Source organism: Scyliorhinus torazame, chromosome 3 (assembly GCF_047496885.1).
Source record: "Scyliorhinus torazame isolate Kashiwa2021f chromosome 3, sScyTor2.1, whole genome shotgun sequence".
In the NCBI taxonomy this organism is placed as follows: domain Eukaryota; kingdom Metazoa; phylum Chordata; class Chondrichthyes; order Carcharhiniformes; family Scyliorhinidae; genus Scyliorhinus; species Scyliorhinus torazame.
Window position 1 is genome coordinate 73,188,097 of NC_092709.1, and position 26,228 is coordinate 73,214,324.

Sequence of the window (26,228 nt, forward strand, 5' to 3'; positions counted from 1 at the left end):
CAACTCCCCCCACCCTCTGACATCAATTCAGTAATATGATCAGCTCCATTTCTTAAAGGTACATTGCTTAAACATCCATTTCTTAAAGTGACTCTCACATGACACCTCCCCAAGAAAACATGATTGAGAGTATGAGAGTATGCTTAAAAATGGCATAATTGAAGTGGGTTGCAGCCAATGGAGCTCACCCATAGTGATGGTACCTAAACCAGACGGTACCCAACGGTTGTGTGTGGACTATAGAAAGGTGAATGCAGTTCCAAGAACGGATTCTTATCCTATCCCACGTTTGGATGGTTGCATTGAGAAATTGGGACAATCCGCTTTTATTTCCAAATTGGATTTACTTAAAGGTTACTGGCAGGTACCTTTATCCGAAAGGGCGAAGGAGATTTCAGCTTTTGTGACTCCAGATGGTATATACCAATTCAAAGTTATGCCATTTGGCATGAAAAACACCCCAGCCACATTTCAACGGTTAACTAATAAAGTTGTTTCAGGATTACCCAATTGAGCGGTACATATCGACGGTCTGGTAGTTTTCAGCCAGACATGGAAAGAACATTTAAAACATCTTATGGAGTTATTCGAGCGACTTCAGGAGGCGGGTTTGCTGATAAACCTAGTGAAAAGTGAATTTGGAAAAGCCCAAGTCACTTTCCACATACAATCGGACAGGGTCGACTGGTCCCATGGAATGTGAAAACGAAGGTTATTGGGGAGTTTCCGATACCCTCGACACGACGGGAAATAATGCGTTTTCTTGGTCTGAGTGGATTTTACCAGAAATTTGTACCAAATTTTAGCAGTGTGGTCGCTCCACTGACGGACTTGCTCAAGAAGTGTAACTATTCCAGTGGACAGCGGAGTGTCACCAGGCATTTGACGGCCTGAAGGCCGTGTTAACCATTGTTTCTGTGTTAGTCATCCCAAATTATACCAAACCATTCAAAGTGGCTCTTGGTGCGAGTGATGTGGGTGTAGGTGCGGTGCTTCTACAAGACAACGACGATGAAGGGCTAGAGCGGCCTGTTGGTTATTTTTCAAAGAAATTGAATTCTCACCAGAAAAAGTATTCGACGATTGAGAAGGAGACTTTGAGTTTGGTGCTGGCTTTGCAACATTTTCACATTTATGTAACCAGCAATCCGTCTGACACCGTTATCTATACTGATCATAATCCATTGACTTTTTTGGAGCGATTCCGGAATAACAATCGAGGCTGTTTCGCTGGAGGTTATTGTTACAGCCATTTCGTTTAAAAATAGTACATGTGGCAGGACGGGAAAATGTGATAGCCGATGCTTTGTCACGAATGTGATGAATGGAAGGATTTCGGTTGGAGGAAGAAGGGAGAAAAAAAATGGACTATATTATTATACCTGTTTGCATGTGTTGTTTCTTTTGAACTGGTGAAGTATTTTTACTGTGGGCATTTTTTAATTGATGGTGCAAAGGTGAAAAATAAAACCATCTTGAAGTTGATGGAGTTTTTTTTCTTGGGGAGAGGTATCATGTGAGAGTACCTGTAAGAAATGGATATTTAAGCAATGTACCTTTAAGAAATGGAGCTGATCATATTACTGAAGTGATGTCAGAGGGTGGGGGGAGCTGAGCTCACTTCTGCTATTTGAGTTTCAGTTAAGATTCTCTTTTCCCTCCAGCAGCATACCCACACCCTCGAGTTTCCCGGCGGTGTGGGTTGGCTTCAATGGGAAATTCCAGTGACAAGTGGCGGGAGTATAGAATTCCCTCGCCAGCGAACGGCATGCTGCAGAGAAACACTCAGCTGGGGAACTGGAGAAACCAGCCCAATGCATAAGTGTATAAATATTAAGCCGTCATCGTAGTAATGAAGTAAAGGGGGAAGGGTGTTGTGTAGCAGAGAATACTTCCCTGATGGGGGAGCATCAAGAGATGTGTAGTAACATCACTGGAATATTTTGTGCAGCCTTTCAGTTCTCCATCTTAGATTGCATGAGCAGCACCTCTTAATAAAAGCTCTCATCGTGTTTGAAAGAATCCAGAGTGTGGGCACATTCATATATTTTCTCTGGGCGGATAACTTAGAGATATAACATTTGAGGTATGGACAAGGGTATTTCAGATGGCCGGGTTTCCTGTCCCACCATCTGAAGAATTGACAGGGAACGCAACCCACCTACTCTGCCTGTCCTGCAGCCATTTCCCGCTCGGATTAGCATCACTTGGCCGTAGGCAGGACTTCTGTCCCTTCCTCTGGAAGAAGACCCACCTTTGACAGCCACTAGCCAATCTGATTGGCCGCAACTCGCTAGTCCCTGCAGCACTAAGAGCTGCAGTGCACAGAAGATCAAGATGACAGAACTAGAGCCGAAGTCTCAAGAGTGGGCAGAAAGGTAAAATTTCAGGGTGTCAGGGCGAGGAGGGGAGGGAAACACTGAGGGATGTGGAGCGGTGGGTGGAGGTTGAAAGGGCAATTGGGAGGAAAGGAGTTCAACAGACCTTAAGGATTATAAGGTAAAAGGGGTCTTCTTTCGCTCAAGGCTAAACCTGATCATTTTCAGACTTCCCCCACATCCATGAAAGCCTCCTGCCAGCCTAGAAATTGAGGTTGGACAGGAAACAGCCCTGAAATGGCCAATACTTGGTCACTTCAGGGCTTCGATTGGGGCAAGGGTGAGCGATCAGTCCGAGACCTCACCCACCTCAGCATACAATTGCTGAGAGGTTGAGGTGAGAAAGCCATTCTTCCTATTTCACACTCCCCCTGCTTAAAACCCCCCAGCAGGGGAGTGTGAAATTCAGACCATAGAGTCTATAGAGCACAAGAGAGAGATCACGTGACCCCGCTCTTGCATATGAAATATTCAAGGTAGAACTTTGCGCTCCTCCAACAGCAGGAATCCTGGCAAGTGGGGCCACTAAATTTGACATGATGGCAGAAGTCAGTTTCCTGCCGGTGGGAAGTTAGTTTAGAATTTGTTCTCCTAACTTTGCTGACGGGTTAAAGTTAGGTTGTTTTCTGCTGATCTATGCCAGGAACTACATTTGCATTGTACGATGCTTATTAGAAGGCCAACTCACAGGAATCACATTCCTCTCCAAATTAAATGCCCCACCAGTGAAAAAATAGAACTGTCTGTTTCCTAGCTGAGTATATGTGACTTGTACCTGATGAGCTTCAGTTCACCAGTAACTTAGAGGTCAACAGACATGGCTTTCACCTACCTGTAAGAGCATTGCTGCGAGATTTCAGGTGCTTGTATCGCAAGCTATGCCAAGGCTGGGCAGGGGATGCACTACCAGTAGAGGGGATAGACGGAGAAAGGACTGGGGTGAGGTGGGGTGGGAGCTGTTGGTGGAATAGGGGAGGGAAGACAGAGGTAGGACTAGGGGGCAAGTCAAGGAACAAGGTAGAGTAATGAAAAACTGACCTGGGGCAGGAGTAACAAGACAGAGACTGTACTGTTGCGGAGGCCATGCTGGCACTGGGTCAAAATCCTGGGACACCCTCCCAACAGCACTGTGGATTGTTACAGACTGGAGTAGGGTTAATTTAACAGCCCTGATATTTCCTATTGTCACCCATCCATTAACAGAAAGCTGTTTTGATTTGCTTCCCACCTTTGTAAGCGGTGGTGTTTCTCAATCCCTCAGTTTTGTTGTGATCCAATTTCCTCTTAATAACCCCACAGCAAACCCGAGATAGGATTAATTTATTTGCACATACTCAAAATGCAGGAGGTACGCGTGTCACTACATAGTCTTCTATGCAGTCCTACAGGAAATGGGTGCAGAGAAAAAGAAATTATGGGGAAAACTCCCCAGAATTGTTGCTTCACATGTGTCCAGTGTCCAATGAGGTAATTCCTTTATAGAGGTCAACAGGCTGAAAACTCATGTCATATAACTCACTTTCCAGTGGAATTGACTTCACACGAGGAGATGGGCACAAATATATGAATCTACTTGTAGACGATGGTACAGAAAATTCAGTAGAGACAGTTGTAAATGGAGCGCGCGATTCAATCGGGTCAGATTTTCTGTGCTGCTGCTTGTAAATGTTAAAATGGCAGACTAAGTTTTCAGTATAGCAAGACAATATAACTGGTTCCATCAGCGAGAGGTCCATGTCGCATGACTTCCACCTCTCCACTCTGCCTCTGACAAAGGGTGTATATTCCTTTGTCTGTGTTCCTGAGATTTTTCAATGTTGCCACCATTAAAACTTGAAAGGCAGGTTCTGGGATCCTTTGTCCTAGCAGACAAATAGGCTCAGGTTGGCGAGGCCTGGCTTTTGAAATGCAGATCGTCTTTTCATAATTATTTTTGAATTTGGTCTCTGCAGCCCACAGGTGGTTGCTGGAGTATCTCCAGAGACAAAGAGGTGCAGGTTTCTGTGATATTGTCATAATAGCTCCTTTGTTCGAGGGTCACAGACAGTCACAGCTTCAGCCATTTCAAAAGGGCCTTTTCCAGTGTTAAAAATTTTAGGTATTAACCATGAAGATATCTGATGTGCCGTCAATGAACACAAAACGAGTAGTGAACATAACTGAGGCTTTAATAAACTAAACAGAAAGCCTCCTGGCCTCTGATCCCAGTGGGTCAGAGGCGGAGACCAGCCACCTCTATACCGGGCCCGAGGGGAGGCGGAGCCATCGGGCAGTGGTTTACCACATTGCATGTAATACAGTAGCCGTTTACCACAATACACATATTATACACTACAGTGGTTTACCACATTCACCCCCTGTTAAAAAAAAGAGTCCAGCGGGGGTGAAGTGGACTTAAAGATCAAGTCTGTCAGGGACCTTGGCCTTCCACCGTGATCGCCTCAGTCCCGGCTGTGGTGTGGCCACCGGTGTCGAGACCGGCGCGTCCGGGACGTGTTGTCCTCTTCTTCACCCAGTAGTTGAGTCGGTGGAGGGGGGGGGGGGCGGTGTATGGGCGAGGGTGGTGGTGATGGTCGCCGGTGGGCCTGCGGGTGCCAGTTCTTGACGAAGCTGGGTAGTGGTGGAGGGAAACGGTGGAGGGTCGGGGGTGGTGGTGATGGTTGCTGGGGGACCTGCAGGTGCCAAATCCCGGAGGGAGACTGTGTCCTGTCGCCCGTCATGATGTGCCACGTAGGCATATTGTGGATTGGCATGGAGGAGCAGGATCTTCTTGACGAGGTGATCTGATTCATGACTCCTCGCATGCTTCCGGAGGAGGACGGGCCCTGGGACTGTCAGCCAAGACGGGAGCGAGACCTCGGAGGTGGACTTCCTGGGGAAGGCAAACATACGTTTGTGAGGGGTCTCATTGGTGGCAGTGCACAGGAGCGACCGGATGGAGTGGAGCGCATAGGAGCGGACCTCCTGCCAGCGGGAGACTGGGAGACTTCTAGACCGTAGGGCCAGGAGGATGGCCTTCCAGACCATCGCGTTCTCCCTCTCCACCTGTCTGTTGCCCCGGGGGTTGTAGCTGGTTGTCCTGCTGGAGGCGATCCCCTTGCTAAGCAGGAACTGACGCAACTCGTCGCTCATGAAGGAGGAATCCCGATCGCTATGGATGTAGGTGGGGAACCCGAACAAGGTGAAGATACTGTGCAGGGCCTTGATGACGGTGGCAGAGGTCATGTCAGGGCACGGGATGGCAAAGGGGAATCTTGAGTATTCATCAACAATGTTGAGGAAGTACACGTTATGGTCAGTGGAGGGGAGGGGCCCTTTGAAGTCGATGCTGAGGCACTCAAAGGGGCGAGAGGCCTTTACCAGGTGTGCTCTGTCTGGCCGATAGAGATGCTGTTTGCACTCCGCACAGACCTGGCAGTCCCTGGTCACGGTCCTGACCTCCTTGATGGAGTAAGGCTGGTTGCGAGCCTTGATAAAGTGAAAAAAACGGGTGACCCCCCGGGTGACAGAGGTCATTGTGGAGGGCCCGGAGTCAGTCAACTTGTGCGCTGGCACGTGTACCGCGGGATAGGGCATCTGGGGGCTCATTGAGCTTCCCACATCGATACAAGATATCGTAGTTGTAGGTGGAGAGCTTGATCCTCCACCTCAGAATCTTGTCGTTTTTGATTTTTCCCCGCTGTGTATTATTAAACATGAAGGCAACCGTCCATTGGTCAGTGAGGAGAGTGAATCGCCTGCCGGCCAGGTAATGCCTCCAATGTCGCACAGCTTCTACAATGGCTTGGGCTTCCTTTACGACGGAGGAGTGTCGAATTTCGGAGGCATGGAGGGTACATGAGAAGAGTGCCACGGGCCTGCCCGTCTGCTTGAGGGTAGCGGCCAGAGCAAAGTCCGACACATCAATCTCCACCTGGAACGGAATGGACTCGTCCACAGCGTGCATCGCGGCTTTGGCAATATCTGCCTTGATGCGGTTGAAGGCCAGGAGGGCCTCAGCCGTCAGGGGAAAAATGGTGGACTTAATAAGTGGACGGGCCTTGTCCGCATAATTGGGGACCCTCTGGGCATAGTAAGAGAAGAACCCCAGGCATCTCTTCAGGGCCTTGGGGCAGTGGGGGAGGGGGAGTTCCAGGAGGGGGCGCATGCAGTCGGGGTCGGGCCCTAGGACTCCGTTTTCCACAACGTAGCCAAGGATGGCTAGGCGGGTTGTGCGGAAAATGCATTTCTCCCTGTTATAGGTCAAATTAAGGAGTTAAGGGCGGTGTCGGGCCCTCGGACTCCGTTTTCCACAACGTAGCCAAGGATGGCTAGGCGGGTTGTGCGGAAAACGCATTTTTCCTTATTGTAGGTGAGGTTCAGGAGTTTAGTGGTGTGGAGGAAGTGCCAGAGGTTTTCGTCATGGTCCTGCTGGTCATGGCCGCAGATGGCGACATTATCTAAGTACGGGAATGTGGCCCGCAGCCCATACTGGTCAACCATTCGGTACATTTTGATGTGTTGGGTGTTCTGGATCACATACAGGTCACCAATACTTGAAATAGTGCAACACTATTTTATTGAATCATTAACTGTTTAAACATACTTACACTGTGGGTTAATATGATACTGGCTTGAACTAAAGACCTCTGCCTTGTCCTAACCAGTCGATGCACTCAACACATGGTGAACGTCTGTGTTGCAGGCTGTGAGCTCTGTCCTTCTAGCTAGCTGCAACTCGAAGGAGCGGGAACTCTGATGCTCCCTGTCTTTATAGTGCGTATGCTCTCACTGGTGATTGGCTGCGGTGTTGTGTATGTTGATTGGTCCCAATGTGTGTCCATCAGTGTGTGTCTGCACCATGATATACTGGTGTATATTATGACATCCCCCCTTTTATAAAAAATGTACCTGCGTGGCAATAAATATTGTATGGTGAGAATGTCCCTGACTACGTGTGTGCAAAATATTTACAGGACTATGTACATAAAAACTAAGCTATTTACATGGGAAGGTGCCTGGTGCAGAAAAAAAAACAGTGTGTCACACAAATAACGAGATGAACACTATATACAAACGACTTGAACGATTAAACGGAAGAACAGAACAAATCAGAAAGGTCCATAAGTCCACAAAGTTTACAAATTAAGGCTCTGAGGTGGGCGACCAATTCTGATTGACCGCCTCAAGGGTGGGTCGGGAGCCGCCGGCTGAGGAGCGGGCTGGACTGCGTCAGAGTGAGGAGGATGCAGAGTAAGCGGAATCTCTGCATAGTCCAGGTCAGGGTCAACAGGAGGGTGTGGCAATGGTGGAGGATCACGTAGCGAGCGCGGAACGAGACGAAGGGCACGTCGATTACGGCGCAGAATGGAGCCATCCGGTAGACGAACCAGGAACGAGCGGGGAGCCACCTGCCGAAGAACCACAGCGGTTGCAGACCAGCTACCATCCGGAAGATGGATGCGGACATTGTCATCTGGAGCCAGAGCAGGGAGATCAGCTGCACGGGAGTCATGAGCCGCCTTGTGCTGTGCACAAGACAGCTGCATCCGGCGAAGGACCGGAACGTGGTCGAGGTCTGGGACATGAATGGACGGCACCGTCGTCCTCAGGGTACGACCCATGAGTAACTGGGCTGGCGACAGGCCAGTGGACAGTGGGGCCGAGCGATAGGCCAGCAAGGTGAGGTAGAAATCGGACCTAGCATCAGCAGCCTTGCAGAGGAGCCGTTTGACTATGTGGACGCCCTTCTCCGCTTTGCTGTTGGATTGGGGGTACAGGGGACTGGATGTCCCATGCACAAAGTTGTACCTCCTGGCAAAGTTAGACCATTCCTGGCTTGCGAAGCAGGGGCCATTGTCCGACATCACAGTGAGTGGGATGCCGTGTCGAGCAAAGGTGTCTTTGCAGGCACGGATGACTGCAGACGATGTGATGTTGTGTAAACATACCACCTCCGGGTAGTTTGAAAAGTAATCTACAATCAGGACATAGTCCCTGCCCAGCGCGTGGAACAGGTCAATGCCGACCTTGGACCAAGGGGTCGTGACCAACTCATGGGGCTGTCGGGTCTTACGTGGTTGGGCCGGCTGGAAGCTCTGACAAGTGGGGCAGTTGAGCACTGTGTTGGTGATGTCGTCATTGATGCCGATGCCTCTCAGGCCCGTCGGCGGCACTTCTCCACGCCAAGATGGCCCTCGTGTAGCTGTTCCAAGACGAGCTGGCGCATGCTGTGCGGGATGACAATGCGCTCCAGTTTCAGGAGAACACCATCGACTACCGCCAGATCATCTCTGATGTTATAGAACTGCGGGCATTGGCCCTTGAGCCACCTGTCTGTTAGGTGACGCATGACACGCTGTAGCAAAGGGTCAGCCGCTGTCTCGCGGCGAATTTGGACGAGGCGTTCATCCGTGGCAGGTAGATTGGATGCCACGAAGGCCATATGGGCGTCAACCTGGCAGACAAATCCCGCTGGGTCACACGGAGTGTTGACTGCCCTGGACAGAGCGTCGGCTATGACCATGTCTTTGCCTGGGGTGTATACCAGCTGGAAGTCGTATCGCCGGAGCTTGAGCAGAATACGCTGGAGGCGAGGCGTCATGTCGTTCAAGTCTTTCTGTATTATATTGACCAGCGGGCGATGGTCGGTCTCGACGGTGCATTGGGGAAGGCCGTACACATAGTCATGAAACTTGACGACACCGGTCTACAGGCCCAGGCACTCCTTTTCTATCTGCACATAGCGCTGTTCCGTGGGGGTCATGGCGCGTGACGCATATGCAATGGGGCCCATGATGAGGCCTCATCGCGTTGCAGGAGCACTGCCCCAATGCCAGATTGGCTGGCATCGGTCAAAAATGTTGTCTCTTTCGCTGGATCATAAAAGGCTAAGACCGGGGCCGTGGTGAGTTTGGTTTTGAGTTCTCTCCATTCGCGCTCGTGGGCAGGAAACCATTGGAAGTCTGTCGTCTTCCTGACCAGGTTCCGTGATATGAGAGGCGAGGTTAGGGATGAACATCCCTAGGAAGTTGACCATGCCCTGAAATCGGAGGACCGCCTTCTTGTCCTCTGGTGTTTTCATGGCTGTGATAGCAGCCACCTTGTCCGCATCCAGCCGTGCACCCAACTGGGAGATGTGGGCCCCTAGGAACTTGAGTTCTATCTGACCAAAGGAGCATTTGGCTCTGTTGCGGCGTAGGCCCTGCTCCCGTATACGTTTGAACACGGGCTGGAGGCGACTGACATGCTCCTGCGGGGTGGTGGACCAAATGATTATGTCGTTGATATAGACGCGAACACCTTCAATGCCTTCCATCATTTGTTCCATGATCCTGTGGAACACTTCTGAAGCCGATGTGATCCCAAACGGCATCCTGTTGTAACAATATCTGCCAAAGTGGGTGTTAAAGGTACAGTTTCCTGCTGGATTTGTCGAGCTGGATTTGCCAGAATCCTTTTGAGGCGTCAAGTTTGGTGAAGAGCTTGGCGCGAGCCATCTGTTCTGTTTGAGTAGGATCTTGTGGCGTTCTGTTTGAGTAGGATCTTGTAAGTATATGGGAGCGTGCCCATGCCTTTGAAGACCTCACGGTGCTGGTCGATGATGGCGTCGAGTTGCGCCCTGAAGTCAGCATCCTGGAAGGCAGGCGTGTCAACAGGAGAGAGAGAGAGTGAACTCTTTGAACGAGGTTCAACAGCTTGCACGCCTGTGCGCCAAGCAGGGAGTCCTTCGAGAAGCCCACAATCTCGAAAGGATGGCTTTCCGTGACTTGTGCGTCACTTCGAGTTGGCACGGGCCGGTAGCAGGAATGATGTTGCCATTGTAGTCCAATAGCTGGCAGGCCGATGGAAGGATGGCTGGTTTGACACGAAGGCTTTGGAAAGCAGACCAAGCCATGAGATTGGCGGAGGCACCAGTGTCCAGGCGGAATCGAATTTGGGACCCGTTGACCGTCAGGGTGGCACACCACTCATCGTCTGGATCGATGCTGTATACCAACAGCGGCTGGTGTCTTTGCTTCGGGGACAGCCTGTTTTTCGTTACGACACCGACTCGAAAAGGCGCCTTCGGGTCCTCGGTGTCACTGCTGTGTGGGAGGTCCGCATCGGACTTGGTGACCGTGGGTTGAATTGCCCGAACATTCCTGCGAGGCTGGCTGAAGTGATGGGAGTTGGCAGGCTGAGCTGCTCGACAGAAGGCAGCATAGTGGCCAAGTCTTCCACATCGTAGGTATGGGCGGAGCCACAGTTGCCGCACGTCGTGACGTCAGCACGTTCGCTGCGCCATCGCGCATGCGTGGTGCGGTCCTGCGTGGTGCGCGCCTGCGCATTACGTTCCTCAACGTCGCCATCCCCTCGTTTGGTGCGTACAAGCGCAGGAGTCCGCGAAAAGCGCGTGAAATGGCCGCCCTCATCCAGGCTGAGGCCCTGGAGGTGTTCAATCACTTGGACCCATTCCGCCTCAAGGGGACCTTGCCGCGCCGTTTCAGCCGCCTGTATATCGGAATACCAACTCGTGGCGTTTTCATGTAAGACACAGGTCTCGATGGCGGTCGCTAGGGTGAGTTGCTGTACTTTGAGGAGCTGCTTGGTCCCACTGTGTGTCCATCAGTGTGTGTCTGCACCATGATATACTGGTGTATATTATGACACATTTCTCATTGAGAGACCGAGATACCCATTGATGATGCCGAAGGGAAACCTGAGGAAGTGGTAGAGGCGGCCATCTGCCTCGAAGGCAGTGTATTGGCGGTCCTCCGGGCGGATAGGGAGCTGGTGGTATGCGGACTTCAAGTTAACTGTGGAGAAGACTCGATACTGCGCAATCTGGTTGACCATGTCAGATATGCGGGGGAGGGGGTACGCATCAAGCTGTGTGTACCAGTTGATGGTCTGACTGTAGTCGATGACCATCCGGTGCTTCTCCCCAGTCTTGACGACCATCACTTGGACTCTCCGGGGGCTGGTACTAGCCTCAATGAACCCCGCTCGTCGGAGTCGCTGGACCTCCGACCTGATAAAGGCCCTGTCCCGGGCACTTTATCATCTGGTCCTAGTAGCGACGGGCTTACAGTCCGGGGTGAGGTTAGCGAAGAGCGAGGGTGGGGCGACCTTAGGGGTCGCGAGGCTACAGACGGTGAGGGCTCCACCGAACTTTAAAGTAAGGCTTTGGAGGTGGCACTGGAAGTCGAGCCCCAGGAAGAGCAGCGCCTTGTATGGTAAGGGTCGCGACACAGCACCCCCGGATTTCCACTGAATGTGATCCGGAAGCCATGGAGACTTTCTGGGTCGTGGGTAAAATTGGGAGGGAGCAGCGCCTTACCGTAACTGGGTATATGAAGCTGTCTGTCGGAAAGGCAAGCCGTCTCGTGCCCGTTGATCCGGACGGTCATCGTAGATTTTGTGAGGTGATGAGGCCGGGACTGGTCGAGCGTGATGGAGGCGAGCTTCGGAATGTGATGGGTAGGCCGGTCGGAGGTGGCAGCGGCCAGCGTACTACCGGGTGAGCAGGGCTCCCAGGAGGCTGAGGAGTGGTCCCGAGTTGGCGGCCCCCATGGGTCGCGCGTGGCGGGTGGCATCGGAGATGGCGTCAAAGATGGCGTCCCCCATGGGTCGTACGTGGCGGCCGAAATCGAAGATGGCAATGAAGATGGCGGTGCCCACGAGTCACACATGGCGGGTGGCGCGGCAGCTGGGGGCGGCCCCGACAGGCAGCAGGCAGCGCTGCTGGGCCTGGAAGCTTTAGGGAGAGATTGGGCCTGGCAGGCTTTCGCAAAGTGGCCCTTCCTCCCACACCCGTTGCAAGTCGCGTTCCGTGCAGGGCAGCGTTGTCTGGGATGCTTACCCTGGCCGCAAAAGTAGCACTTCGGGCTTCTGGCGTTGGCGGGCTGCTGCGTGGCACAGGCTTGCGCCGCACTCGAGTCGGATGATGGCAGCGCCCACGAGGTCCACGAGGGTGCCGCGTGGTCGGAGGTGTAGGCCTCCATGTTCTGGAAGGCCACCTCCAGCGAGTTTGAGAGCTGCACTGTCTCTGTGAGGCCGAGTGTACCCCCTTCTAGCAATCGCTGGCGGGTGTAGTTTGATTTCCTGCCTGCGACATAGATGTCCCTGATCAACAGCTCCGTGTGTTGGGTAGCCGATACCGCCTGGCAAGCACAGTTCCGGCCGAGTACCCGCAAGGCACGCAGGAACTCGGCTAGTGATTCCCCAGGGCGTTGTCGCCTCGTGGCAAGAAGGTGCCTAGCAAACACCTCGTTTACAGACTTTACATATTGTCCCTTCAGCAGCAATATCGCCTCCGTAAACGAGGGGGCGTCCCTGATGAGAAGGAAAACTTGCGGGCTCACCCGTGCGTGGAGGATCTGCTGCCTTTGGAGGTAGGTGGAGGCTTCGGTGGAGGATCCGAGGTCCGCTTCGAAGCAGCTTAGCCAGTGCTCGAATGTTGCAGTGGCGTCGGCTGCCTGTGGGTCCATCCCCAGGCATTCAGGCTTGAGCGATGAATTCATCTTAGACGTTTAGTTTATTAAAGTGATATGCCATCAATAAACACAAAACAAGTAGTGAACGTAACTGAGGCTTTAATAAACTAAATAGAAAGCCTCCTGGCCTCTGATCCCGAACTGGGTCAGAGGCGGAGACCAGCCACCTTTATACAGGGCCTGAGGGGAGGCGGAGCCATCGGGCAGTGGTTTACCACATTACATGTAATACAGTAGCCGTTTATACAATACACATATTATATACTGCAGTGGTTTACCACAATATCTACATATATATTTTACAAAAATATATAGTGTGAGGTCTTAGTCCCCTGACAGGATATACCTATATCACTTGGACTATAGCAGTTCAAGGTGGTCCCTCACGGAAGGGAACGTCTGATCGCCTTTGCCTCCTGTACATTGGCTGCAGAACAGAAGAAGAACGCACAGATCGAGAAGGAAGGTCTGGTGGTGGCCTTTGCGGTCAAATGTTTTCACCAATATGTTTACGGCCACCATTTCACTATTATTATGGACCATAAACCTTTGCTCACACTTTTCAATGCAGATAAAGCGATCCCGCCCATTGCCTCTGCACGGATCCAGCGCTGGGCCCCATTGTTAGCCACCTATGAGTATTCCTTTGAACATAGGCCGGGGACTCAAATCGTGAATGCCGACGCACTGAGAAGTCTGCCTTTACCGGCTGGTCCCTCATCGACCCCCAGGGCGGTCAAGGTAGTCGCAATCACTGAATTTATTCGACTCCTTGCCTGTCACAGCATTCTGGATCCAGACAGATCCGATCCTATCTAAAGTTCAGCACGTGGTGTTGTATGGAGGGCAGCATCAACTTGCTTACAGGCAAGTTGCGGGCATTTTCATCCAAACTCTGAGTTCAGCATGGAGAATGGTATTGCGCTGTGGGGTAGGCGCGTCCTCATCGCAGAAAGAGGTTAGGAGTTGATCTTGAAGGATCTCCACAAAGCATATCCAGACCTGTCCAAGATGAAAATGCTGTCACAAAATTATGTATGGTGGCTGGGCGTATATGCGGCCATTGAGAAAATGGCCCAATGATGCTCTGTTTGCCAAGAGCATCAGAAGTTCTTACAACATTGGGAATGGCCAGGATGGCCGTGAGCGCGGTTTAATGCCAACTTTGACGGTCCAATTCAAGGAACTATGACCTTCTTGTTGATGGAAGTCCATTCGAAGTGGCTAGAGGTGCACAGGACGGCAGCAACCACATACCGGGCAACCATTGTGAAGTTACGTACATCATTTTGCACTAATGGCATCCCTGAAGTGCTTGCCACAGATAATGGCACTCCACTTACGAGTGAGGAGTTCGCCGGGTTTCTGAAAGCGAATGGGGTGCGGCATATTTGCACCACCCCATACCACCCGGCTTCTAATGGCCTCACTGAGCGAGCTGTACAAACATTTAAATGGGGCCTCAAGAAACAATCTTCAGGATTGCTGGACACTAGGCTGGCTCATTTCTTGTTTTGCTGCAGGGCCACGGCTCACGCAGTAATTGGAGTGGCCCCTGTAATAATATCATGGTTGTGATGTAATTCACCGACTGACCACTAGGAGTATATAAATGAATGTTAGAGTCAGGTGACCTCAGACTTACTGGGGAGCTGGGAGAGAGATAGTGGTTTGTACATGTCATACTGTTATTCATCTGTTGTTTTGTATATATTTGACCCACAGTTAATGTTAATAAATTGTTTGTAGCTTTAACTACAAGTGTTCTTGTAATATAAATCAGGCCATCCGACAAGAACATTACATTAAATACTGAGAAAAAACTATCAGTCTGCCACGAGGTCCACAGAGACTTGACGATTTTGCAGACTGCAAGAATGAACCATATGGAGTCGTTGAAGCCACCAATGAGTCTCAGATTTCATGGTAATGTGGACAGCAACTGGCATGTGTTTAAACAACAATTTATTCTATTTCTTACTGCAGTAAATTTAGGAGATCAATCAGATTACCATAAGGTAGTGATGCTCCTAACAGCAACAGGGCCAGAAGCAATTGCTGTGTTTAATATGTTTAAATTTGCAAACGATGAAGATGGTAAAAATTTTAACAAAGTAATTTGAAGATTTAATGCATGTTGCTCCCCCAAAAAGAATGTAATTTATGAATGCTATGTGTTTAGATCATGGTTACAGAAGACAGAAGAGTCCATAGATCATTTCATCACTGATTTAAAATTAAAAACTAAAACCTGTAATTTTCTTGCAGTGGAATCTTCCATGATTCAGGACCAAATTGTGTTTGGTGTGAATGAAAATAAGCTGAGGGAACGGTTGCTGAGGGAATCGGAGCTGTCTTTGGAACAAACAGTTAATATTTGTCAGACTCACGAGCTAGCAGCACAGCATTCCAAAATGTTTATCAGTAATGGTGGCGTCTTCTTGGAGGAAAACACTCCGGTTGCCAACCTTTTTCCAAAAAGGCGGGAAACTTCTGAAAAAAGGCAGGAAAGTTCCTGCAGCTCCTCGCCCACCAACAAACAGGTTAAAGATCAGGATGAAGTATATCTGTGTAAAATATGTGGTCAAATGCATAAATTAAGGCAGTGCCCAGGGTTTGCCAAGTTTTGTTCCAGATGCGAAGGGAAAAAAATCACTTTGCTCAGAATTGTTACTCTTCAACCCCAGATCAGTCAGCACAGTGGAAGACACAGTCTCCAGTGATCAAACATCTCTTGTTATTACTCCAACAAACAAACAATGAAAAATTAATTTTTGGAGACATCAAAAACTTCTGCAGCACTTAAAAAATGCAAACTGATGCTTCATTTAAAATAAATGCAGTTGATGAGGACAAATGGCTGCTACCACTTGAAGTGAATGGTACACTGGTCCAATTGAAGTTAGACACTGGTGCCAAGGCCAATTTAATCAGCATAAAAATCTAAAAATTCAGCCGATTAGACAAAATCACAAAATATCTCTGAGAGATTATAATGGTTCAAGCATTAAATGTTTTGGTGCTTGTGACCCGAGTGTGGTGGTGAAGAACACAGTTTATTCCGTCCCATTCTGCATTGTATCGAAGGCTTGGATTCATTATTAGGTGATCAGTCCTGTGAAGAATTAGGTCTAGTGCAGTTGGTATATATCATCCACAAAAACTCCAACGATTCTGAGAACATCAGCAAATTCTGTGATGTGTTCACATATGAGTAAGGAAAAAATACTGTTCTTGGCCAACTGATCATAACCTGGCAGGAATAAAAACATACATTTCTACAATTCTCATCTTCACACCAGTAAATCAGGAATAATGTGGCAAAATCAATTATGTAAATGTATGAAAGCTTCATGTTAATTTATTTAACAAGAATATTATAAACTGTACACCAAATTGTCACGTAGAACTGAATATAAATAAACATGTATCTCATGCATTTTTCAGTGCCTCATCAGTTTTCTCGAGAAACTACGAGTATGATTGTGTGTTCAGTAGGTTTCACGAAGAGGTTCTGAGTCTTGTATGGTTGAGCATTGTGTTTGTTGATAACATAACCATATATATGGGGTGATAGAGAAAATGCTGGAAAATCTCAGTAAGTCTGGCAGCATCTGTAGGGAGAGAAAAGAACTAACGTTTCGAGTCCGATGACTCTTTGTCAAAGCTAACAGACAGAGAAAGTGGGAAATATTTATACTGTGGAGTGAGAATGAAAGATGAGTCACATCCACAGAAACCCAGGGAAACCGGGTGCTAATGGCCACAGAAACCAAGGGGAAAGAGTGCTAATGGCAGTCCCCAGAGAGAACAAAAGATGTAAAAGGTCAAACAGTAGGGAAACTAACATCAGAGGATGAACTGTAGCTGTGGGGGGAGGGGGAAGCAAAGAAGGAAAAGGTTAATGAAAGATGGATAAGATTGGTAGGGGGGAATTAAATATATATTAAGAAAATAGAAATGGTAAAAGACAGTTAAAATGAAATGGGATGAAATCAAATGGATTGAGGTGGGGTAGAGCTGATCATCTGAAGTTGTTGAATTCGATGTTCAGGCCGGAAGGCTGCAGCCTGCCTAACCGGAAGATGAGATGTTGTTCCTCCAGTTTGCGTTGTGCTTCACTGGAACATTGCAGCAGGCCAAGAATGGACATGTGAACATGGGAGCAGGGTCTTTTGTTAAAATGACAAGCAATAGGAAGGACAGGGTCCTGAATGCGCACAGACCGAAGATGCTCAGCAAAGCGATCACCCAGTCTGCGATTGGTCTCTCCAATATAGAGACCACATTGGGAGCAGCGAATGCAAGACCAAATTGGAAGAGACGCAACTGAAACGCTGCTTAACCTGGAATGAGTGTGTTGTGCCTGGGATGTTAAGCATGGAAGAGGTAATGGGGCAGGTGTTACACCTTCTGCGATTGCATGGGAAGGTGCCAGGGGTGATGGGAGAGGTACTGGTTATGGTGGAGGAGTGGACTAGATTGTCTCGGAGGGAACAGTCTCTGCGGAATGCTGACAGAGGGAGTGAAGGGAAGATGTGTTTGATGGTGGCATCACGCTGGGGTTGGCAAAAATGGCGGAGGATTATGCTTTGCATACGGAGGCTGGTGGGATGTAATGGGAGAACGAGGGGAGCTCTATTCTTGTTCTGGGAGGAAGTAGAGGGGGCGAGGATAGTGGCGCAGGAAGTGGACCGCATGAGGACCCTGTCCACAACTGTAGGTGGGAAATCACGGTTGAGGAAGAAGGAACACATTTTCGAAGCACCATTTTGGAAAGTGGCACTTTCCGATGGTGCCACTTTCCAAAATGGTGCTTCGGAAATTTGTTCCTTCTTCCTCAACCTTGATTTTCCACCTACAGCTGTGGACAGGGCCCTCAACAGTGTGCGGTCCATCTCCTGCGCCACTACCCTTGCCCCCTCCACTCCCTCCCAGAACAAGGATAGAGTCCCCCTCGTTCTCACATTTCATCCCACCAGCCTCCGTATGCAAAGCATAATCCTCCGCCATTTTTGCCAACACCAGCATGATGCCACCACCAAACAGATCTTCCCTCCACTCCCTCTGTCAGCATTCCACAGAGACCGTTCCCTCCGAGACAATCTGGTCCACTCCTCCACCATACCCAGTACGTCTCCCATCACCCATGGCACCTTCCCATGCAATCGCAGAAGGTGTAACACCCGCCCTTTACCTCTTCAATGCTTAACATCCCAGGCCCAAAACACTCATTCCAGGTTAAGCAGTGTTTCACTTGCATCTCTTCCAATTTGGTCTATTGCATTCGCAACGCAACTTGCATCTCTTCCAATTTGGTCTACTGTATTCGCTGCTCCCAATGTGGTTTCCTCTATATCGGAGAGACCAAACGCAGACTGGGTGATCGCTTTGCTGAGCATCTTCGATCTGTGTGCATTCTGGACCCTGACCTTCCTGTTGCTTGCCATTTTAACAAAAGACCCTGCTCCCATGCCCACATGTCTGTTGTGACCTGCTGCAATGTTCTGGTGAAGCTCAACGCAAACTGGAGGAACAACATCTCATCTTCCGGTTAGGCACGCTCCAGCCTATTCCGGCCTGAACATCGAATTCAACAACTTCAGATGATCAGCTTTACCCCACCTCGACCCATTTGTTTTCATCTCATTTCATTTTAACTGTCTTTTACCATTTCTTTCTTTCTTAATATATATTTAATTCTCCCCCCCCCCCCTCCAATCTTATCCATGATGTGGAGATGCCGGCATTGGACTGGGGTGAGCACAGTACGAAGTCTTACAACACCAGGTTAAAGTCCAACAGGTTTGTTTCGATGTCACTAGCTTTCGGAGCGCTGCTCCTTCCTCAGGTGAATGAAGAGGTCTGTTCCAGAAACACATATATAGACAAATTCAAAGATGCCAAACAATGCTTGGAATGCGAGCATTAGCAGGTGATTAAATCTTTACAGATCCAGAGATGGGGTAACCCCAGGTTAAAGAGGTGTGAATTGTACCAAGCCAGGACAGTTGGTAGGATTTTGCAGGCCAGATGGTGGGGGATGAATGTAATGCGACATGAATCCCAGGTCCCGGTTGAGGCCGCACTCATGTGTGCGGAACTTGGCTTTAAGTTTCTGCTCGGCGATTCTGCGTTGTCGCGGGTCCTGAAGGCCGCCTTGGAGAACGCTTACCCGGAGATCAGAGGCTGAATGCCCTTAACTGCTGAAGTGTTCCCCGACTGGAAGGGAACATTCCTGCCTGGTGATTGTTGCGCGATGTCCGTTCATTCGTTGTCGCAGCGTCTGCATGGTCTCGCCAATGTACCACGCTTCGGGACATCCTTTCCTGCAGCGTATGAGGTAGACAACGTTGGCCGAGTCGCACGAGTATGTACCGCGTACCTGGTGGGTGGTGTTCTCACGTGTAATAGTGGTATCCATGTCGATGATCTGGCACGTCTTGCAGAGATTGCCATGACAGGGTTGTGTGGTGTCGTGGTCACTGTTCTGAAGACTGGGTAGTTTGCTGCAAACAATGGTTCGTTTGAGGTTGCGCGGTTGTTTGAAGGCAAGTAGTGGGGGTGTGGGGATGACCTTGGCAAGATGTTCATCGTCATCAATGACGTGTTGAAGGCTGTGAAGAAGATGACGTAGTTTCTCCGCTCCGGGGAAGTACTGGACGACGAAGGGTATTCTGTCGGTTGTGTCCCATGTTTGTCTTCTGAGGAGGTCGGTCCGGTTTTTCGCTGTGGCGCGTTGGAACTGTCGATCGATGAGTCGAGTGCCATATCCCGTTCGTACGAGGGCATCTTTCAACGTCTGTAGATGTCTGTTACGCTCCTCCTCGTCTGAGCAGATCCTGTGTATACGGAGCGCTTGTCCATAGGGGATGGCTTCTTTAATGTGTTTAGGGTGGAAGCTGGAGAAGTGGAGCATCATGAGGTTATCCGTAGGTTTGCGGTAAAGCGAAGTGCTGAGGTGACCGTCCTTGATGGAGACGAGTGTGTCCAAGAATGCAACTGATTTTGGAGAGTAGTCCATGGTGAGTCTGATGGTTGGATGGAACTTATTAATGTCATCGTGTAGTCGTTTCAGTGATTCTTCGCCGTGGGTCCAAAGGAAAAAAATGTCATCGATGTATCTGGTGTATAACATCGGTTGAAGGTCCTGTGCGGTGAGTAGGTCCTGTTCAAACTTGTGCATGAAGATGTTGGCGTATTGGGGTGCGAATTTGGTCCCCATGGCTGTTCCGTGCGTCTGGATGAAGAACTTGTTGTCGAAGGTGAAGACGTTGTGATCCAGAATGAAGCGGATGAGTTGCAGAATTGCGTCTGGAGATTGGCAGTTGTCGGTGTTGAGTACTGAGGCTGTTGCAGCAATGCCGTCGTCATGGGGGATGCTGGTGTAGAGTGCCGAGACGTCCATTGTGACGAGGAATGTTCCTGGTTCAACTGGTCCATGGGTGCTGAGTTTCTGTAGGAAGTCCGTCGTGTCGCGACAGAAGCTGGGTGTACCTTGTACGATGGGTTTCAAGATGCCCTCGATGTAGCCAGAGAGGTTCTCACACAGGGTCCCATTGCCTGAAACGATAGGGCGGCCTGGTGTGTTGGCCTTATGTATTTTCGGGAGGCAGTAGAGATCTCCAATGCGGGGAGTACGTGGGATGAGAGCACGTAGGGTGCTCTGAAGATCTGGATCCAAGGTCTTGATCAGTCTGTTAAGTTGGCGGATGTGTTCCTTGGTCGGATCTGCGGGTAACTGTCTGTAGTGTTCTTGGTTGTTCAGTTGTCGGTATACTTCTTTGCAGTAGTCCGTTCTGTTCAGTACGACAGTGGCCCCCCCTTTGTCTGCTGGTTTGAAGACGATGCTGTGGTTGGTCTTGAGAGCGCGGATGGCATTGCGTTGTGCTTGGGTGACGTTCGGGGCTGTCTTTTGAATGCGACTGATGAATCTGGCATTGACGCGACTCCTGACGGCTTGAGCATACATGTCGAGTCTAAGGCAGCGGCCTTCCGGAGGGGTCCAATTCGACTCTTTCCTCTTCGGTTGCCGCACCGCAGATCTCTCGGTCTGCTGTTCCGGTTCATTGGTAGTCTGCTTGGGTTCGCTGTTGGCCTCTTGGGGTCTGTGGAAGAATTCCCGGAGCCTCATTCGCCTGATGAATTCCTCCGTGCCTGCGCGAGACTGATGGGGTTGTTTCGATGTCACTAGCTTTCGGAGCGCTGCTCCTTCCTCAGGTGAATGAAGAGGTCTGTTCCAGAAACACATATATAGACAAATTCAAAGATGCCAAACAATGCTTGGAATGCGAGCATTAGCAGGTGATTAAATCTTTACAGATCCAGAGATGGGGTAACCCCAGGTTAAAGACCCGTGTTGGACTTTAACCTGGTGTTGTAAGACTTCGTACTGTGCTCACCCCAGTCCAACGCCGGCATCTCCACATCATGGCTACCAACGACACAGCAAACAGCCGGCTCAAAGTGGAGAGGATCTCCAGGAAGATCGCGCATATAGACAATGACATTAAGTTTCTACAAAGATGCAAGACCTGTTGGACTTTAACCTGGTGTTGTAAGACTTCTTACTGTGCTCACCCCAGTCCAACGCCGGCATCTCCACATCATGGCTACCAACGACACTGCAAACTGCCGGCTCAAAGTGGAGAGGATCTCCAGGAAGATCGCGCATATAGACACTGACATTAAGTTTCTACAAAGATGCAAGAAAGCAGACAAGATCCTGAAAGGGCTACAGATCACAAACCCACTCAAGTCGACCTACAACACAGACTTCGCTGAGAGACTCTGCCGTCGCACCTCTCTCACACTCCTCAACCACCTCGTACACCAGCTCTACAACCTGGAAACCAAGATAGAGGCCATATTCTCAACTTGCGCTCAGGATGCAGCAGACCAGCTGCGGAACACCGCCAAACAGATGAGACAACAATACTATGCCACCTATATGCATACCAAGAACAGAAAGCTTGAGAAACTTGGCATCACCACCGGCAGCAACCAAGCCACCCCCGGTGTCACAGTAGAAAACAATACAGGGAAATCTATTGTCAACTTGTCAGACTACACCCTTCAACCAGATGAAATCGAAGTCCTCAGCAGAGGGCTCAATTTCTGCACCACCACCAAAATGGACCCCATCAGTCTCGCGGCAGACACGGAGGAATTCATCAGGCGAATGAGGCTCCGGGAATTCTTCCACAGACCCCAAGAGGCCAACAGCGAACCCAAGCAGACTACCAATGAACCGGAACAGCAGACCGAGAGATCTGCGGTGCGGCAACCGAAGAGGAAAGAGTCGAATTGGACCCCTCCGGAAGGCCGCTGCCTTAGACTCGACATGTATGCTCAAGCCGTCAGGAGTCGCGTCAATGCCAGATTCATCAGTCGCATTCACAAGACAGCCCCGAACCTCACCCAAGCACAACGCAATGCCATCCGCGCTCTCAAGACCAACCACAGCATCGTCATCAAACCAGCAGACAAAGGGGGGGCCACTGTCGTACTGAACAGAACGGACTACTGCAAAGAAGTATACCGACAACTGAACAACCAAGAACACTACAGACAGTTACCCGCAGATCCGACCAAGGAACACATCCGCCAACTTAACAGACTGATCAAGACCTTGGATCCAGATCTTCAGAGCACCCTACGTGCTCTCATCCCACGTACTCCCCGCATTGGAGATCTCTACTGCCTCCCGAAAATACATAAGGCCAACACACCAGGCCGCCCTATCGTTTCAGGCAATGGGACCCTGTGTGAGAACCTCTCTGGCTACATCGAGGGCATCTTGAAACCCATCATACAAGGTACACCCAGCTTCTGTCGCGACACGACGGACTTCCTACAGAAACTCAGCACCCATGGACCAGTTGAACCAGGAACATTCCTCGTCACAATGGACGTCTCGGCACTCTACACCAGCATCCCCCATGACGACGGCATTGCTGCAACAGCCTCAGTACTCAACACCGACAACTGCCAATCTCCAGACGCAATTCTGCAACTCATCCGCTTCATTCTGGATCACAACGTCTTCACCTTCGACAACAAGTTCTTCATCCAGACGCACGGAACAGCCATGGGGACCAAATTCGCACCCCAATACGCCAACATCTTCATGCACAAGTTTGAACAGGACCTACTCACCGCACAGGACCTTCAACCGATGTTATACACCAGATACATCGATGACATTTTTTTCCTTTGGACCCACGGCGAAGAATCACTGAAACGACTACACGATGACATTAATAAGTTCCATCCAACCATCAGACTCACCATGGACTACTCTCCAAAATCAGTTGCATTCTTGGACACACTCGTCTCCATCAAGGATGGTCACCTCAGCACTTCGCTTTACCGCAAACCTACGGATAACCTCATGATGCTCCACTTCTCCAGCTTCCACCCTAAACACATTAAAGAAGCCATCCCCTATGGACAAGCGCTCCGTATACACAGGATCTGCTCAGACGAGGAGGAGCGTAACAGACATCTACAGACGTTGAAAGATGCCCTCGTACGAACGGGATATGGCACTCGACTCATCGATCGACAGTTCCAACGCGCCACAGCGAAAAACCGGACCGACCTCCTCAGAAGACAAACATGGGACACAACCGACAGAATACCCTTCGTCGTCCAGTACTTCCCCGGAGCGGAGAAACTACGTCATCTTCTTCACAGCCTTCAACACGTCATTGATGACGATGAACATCTTGCCAAGGTCATCCCCACACCCCCACTACTTGCCTTCAAACAACCGCGCAACCTCAAACGAACCATTGTTTGCAGCAAACTACCCAGTCTTCAGAACAGTGACCACGACACCACACAACCCTGTCATGGCAATCTCTGCAAGACGTGCCAGATCATCGACATGGATATCACTATTACACGTGAGAACACCACCCACCAGGTACGCGGTACATACTCGTGCGACTCGGCCAACGTTGTCTACCTCATACGCTGCAGGAAAGGATGTCCCGAAGCGTGGTACATTGGCGAGACCATGCAGACGCTGCGACAACGAATGAACGGACATCGCGCAACAATCACCAGGCAGGAATGTTCCCTTCCAGTCGGGGAACACTTCAGCAGTCAAGGGCATTCAGCCTCTGATCTCCGGGTAAGCGTTCTCCAAGGCGGCCTTCAGGACCCGCGACAACGCAGAATCGCCGAGCAGAAACTTATAGCCAAGTTCCGCACACATGAGTGCGGCCTCAACCGGGACCTGGGATTCATGTCGCATTACATTCATCCCCCACCATCTGGCCTGCGAAATCCTACCAACTGTCCTGGCTTGGTACAATTCACACCTCTTTAACCTGGGGTTACCCCATCTCTGGATCTGTAAAGATTTAATCACCTGCTAATGCTCGCATTCCAAGCATTGTTTGGCATCTTTGAATTTGTCTATATATGTGTTTCTGGAACATACCTCTTCATTCACCTGAGGAAGGAGCAGCGCGACGAAAGCTAGTGACATCGAAACAAACCTGTTGGACTTTAACCTGGTGTTGTAAGACTTTGTACTCCAATCTTATCCACCTTTCCTTCTTTGCTTCCCCCTTCCCCTCCCCCACATCTACAGTTCATCCTCTGATGTTAATTTCCCTGCTGTTTGTCCTTTTCCATCTTTTGTTCTCTCTGGGGACTGCCACTCGCACTCTTTCCCCTTGGTTTCTGTGGCCATTAGCACCCGGTTTCCCTGGGTTTCTGTGGCTGTGACTCATCTTTCATTCTCACTCCACAGGATAAATATTTCCCACTTTCTCTGTCTGTTAGCTTTGACAAAGAGTCACCGGACTCGAAACGTCAGCTCTTTTCTCCCCCTACAGATGCTGCCAGACTTACTGAGATTTTCCAGCATTTTCTCTTTCGTTTCAGATTCCAGCATCCGCAGTAATGTGCTTTTGTCCATATATATGGGGTATAGCCGAGGCTATGAGCTAACTCCATGCTTGATTTAAAACAAGTCTCTGCCAAGTTCACGATGGACCCTAACCTCAAGTCATGTATGTGTCCCTTTACATCACACTGTGGGTGGCATTGTTTCCCAGTCCCACATTAATCCTTGATATTTCAGATACCCTTATACTATAAGATTTGCCCTCTATGCAGCTCAATCCAGCTCAAATTGATGTCTGGGTTTACTTTTGAGTTTCTGTTGTTACCGAGACCCGCGCAAATGGACTAGCAAATTGTGTTCATTCAACTGATCCTTGACTGAGGTCAGAACCGAAACATTTCTGAAACACGTTCAACTGCACCACATCTTGCATTAACACAATGTGAATGTGCAAAGCACAGGCAACAACTGTACTGTCACTCGGTGTAGAACAATCGGATTGATTTTTGTTTCTGAGCCATCACTTACTTGATATCTTCCCACACCTGAGGTCCATAATTGCGTAGGATTAATAATTCCAGGGCGTGATTTACGAAACCATACTGTCAAAAAATAAAGAATAGCAATATGTGTGACTTTTACAAAAGAAATGCACCGAAAATTCCAAGGCATTCGCGGCGCAGCGGTGAAGTGGCAACAACTCTGCTGTTACTAGGGAAGCCATGAAGGGAAAGCCATGAAAGGAACGAACGCCTTCCGCAGGGTCAGCCGATAAACCAACAGTGTCTTTCAAACACAGACCCAAACTGTCCTGGGTTTTATTATCAGCACCATTTTTTTTTTGCACGGCTGTCACTTAATTTAACAAACTTGACATTACAACATCCCTCTGCTACCCATCCAATGCATAGACATTATTATCGCAGGGGGAGAAAGACCGAAAATAAATGAATTTGATTCAATGAAAATAAATTCTATAATAAAGACCCTTCCAGTCCAGCTTGTTTGAATACAACCCCCCCCCCCCCACCGTGTTTAATCCAGTGTCATAAAAATGATAACACGAATCAATAAAAAAAATGCATATAAATATTTCATGTGCATGCACACGTTTTCATTGTTGACGAGCGTACATTCGCTTACCATGTTGATGTTAGCAACCGTTCCTTTTCTCCTCACTGGAACAGACGATCCGTCGCTGACTCTAGGGGCCGCCAGGCCAGTTCTGATTGTCAGGCAATGCCGTCAATCAGAAGGAGGTTTGGGTGCTTCCCGAGCAGCGATCCAAGGAGCAGGAACCAATCAACACCGCAGGGAGCATTCCTCTGATGTGAACTCGCTGGATGGAGGGTGCAGACCGCAGAGATCGTTCACAATTTGCATCCGGCAAATTAAAGCCAGGGGCGATACAACAACGACAAAATACAACAATGAGTATCATTAAAGAACACGAGTTACTTCGATAACAACCCTGTTCGTATATATTATAGTTAATGTAAAATATGCCATACTTTATACAATCTGCAACAT

General features: G+C 49.5%; 1 protein-coding gene across 2 annotated transcripts in view; it reads right to left on the reverse strand.

The window, feature by feature from the left end:
• The window catches only part of gucy1b1 (guanylate cyclase 1 soluble subunit beta 1), a 182,260-nt gene extending 156,302 nt beyond the window's left edge, over positions 1-25,958 (reverse strand). For both annotated transcript variants that reach the window (XM_072495799.1, XM_072495800.1), the window contains exons 1-2: positions 25,842-25,958; positions 25,227-25,300 (exon numbers count right to left, since the gene is read on the reverse strand). In XM_072495799.1, the coding sequence (XP_072351900.1) occupies positions 25,227-25,300; positions 25,842-25,844 (77 nt within the window). In that variant the 5' untranslated portion in view covers positions 25,845-25,958. The remainder of the gene's footprint in view (positions 1-25,226; positions 25,301-25,841) is intronic.
• Between the last annotated feature and the right edge of the window lie 270 nt (positions 25,959-26,228).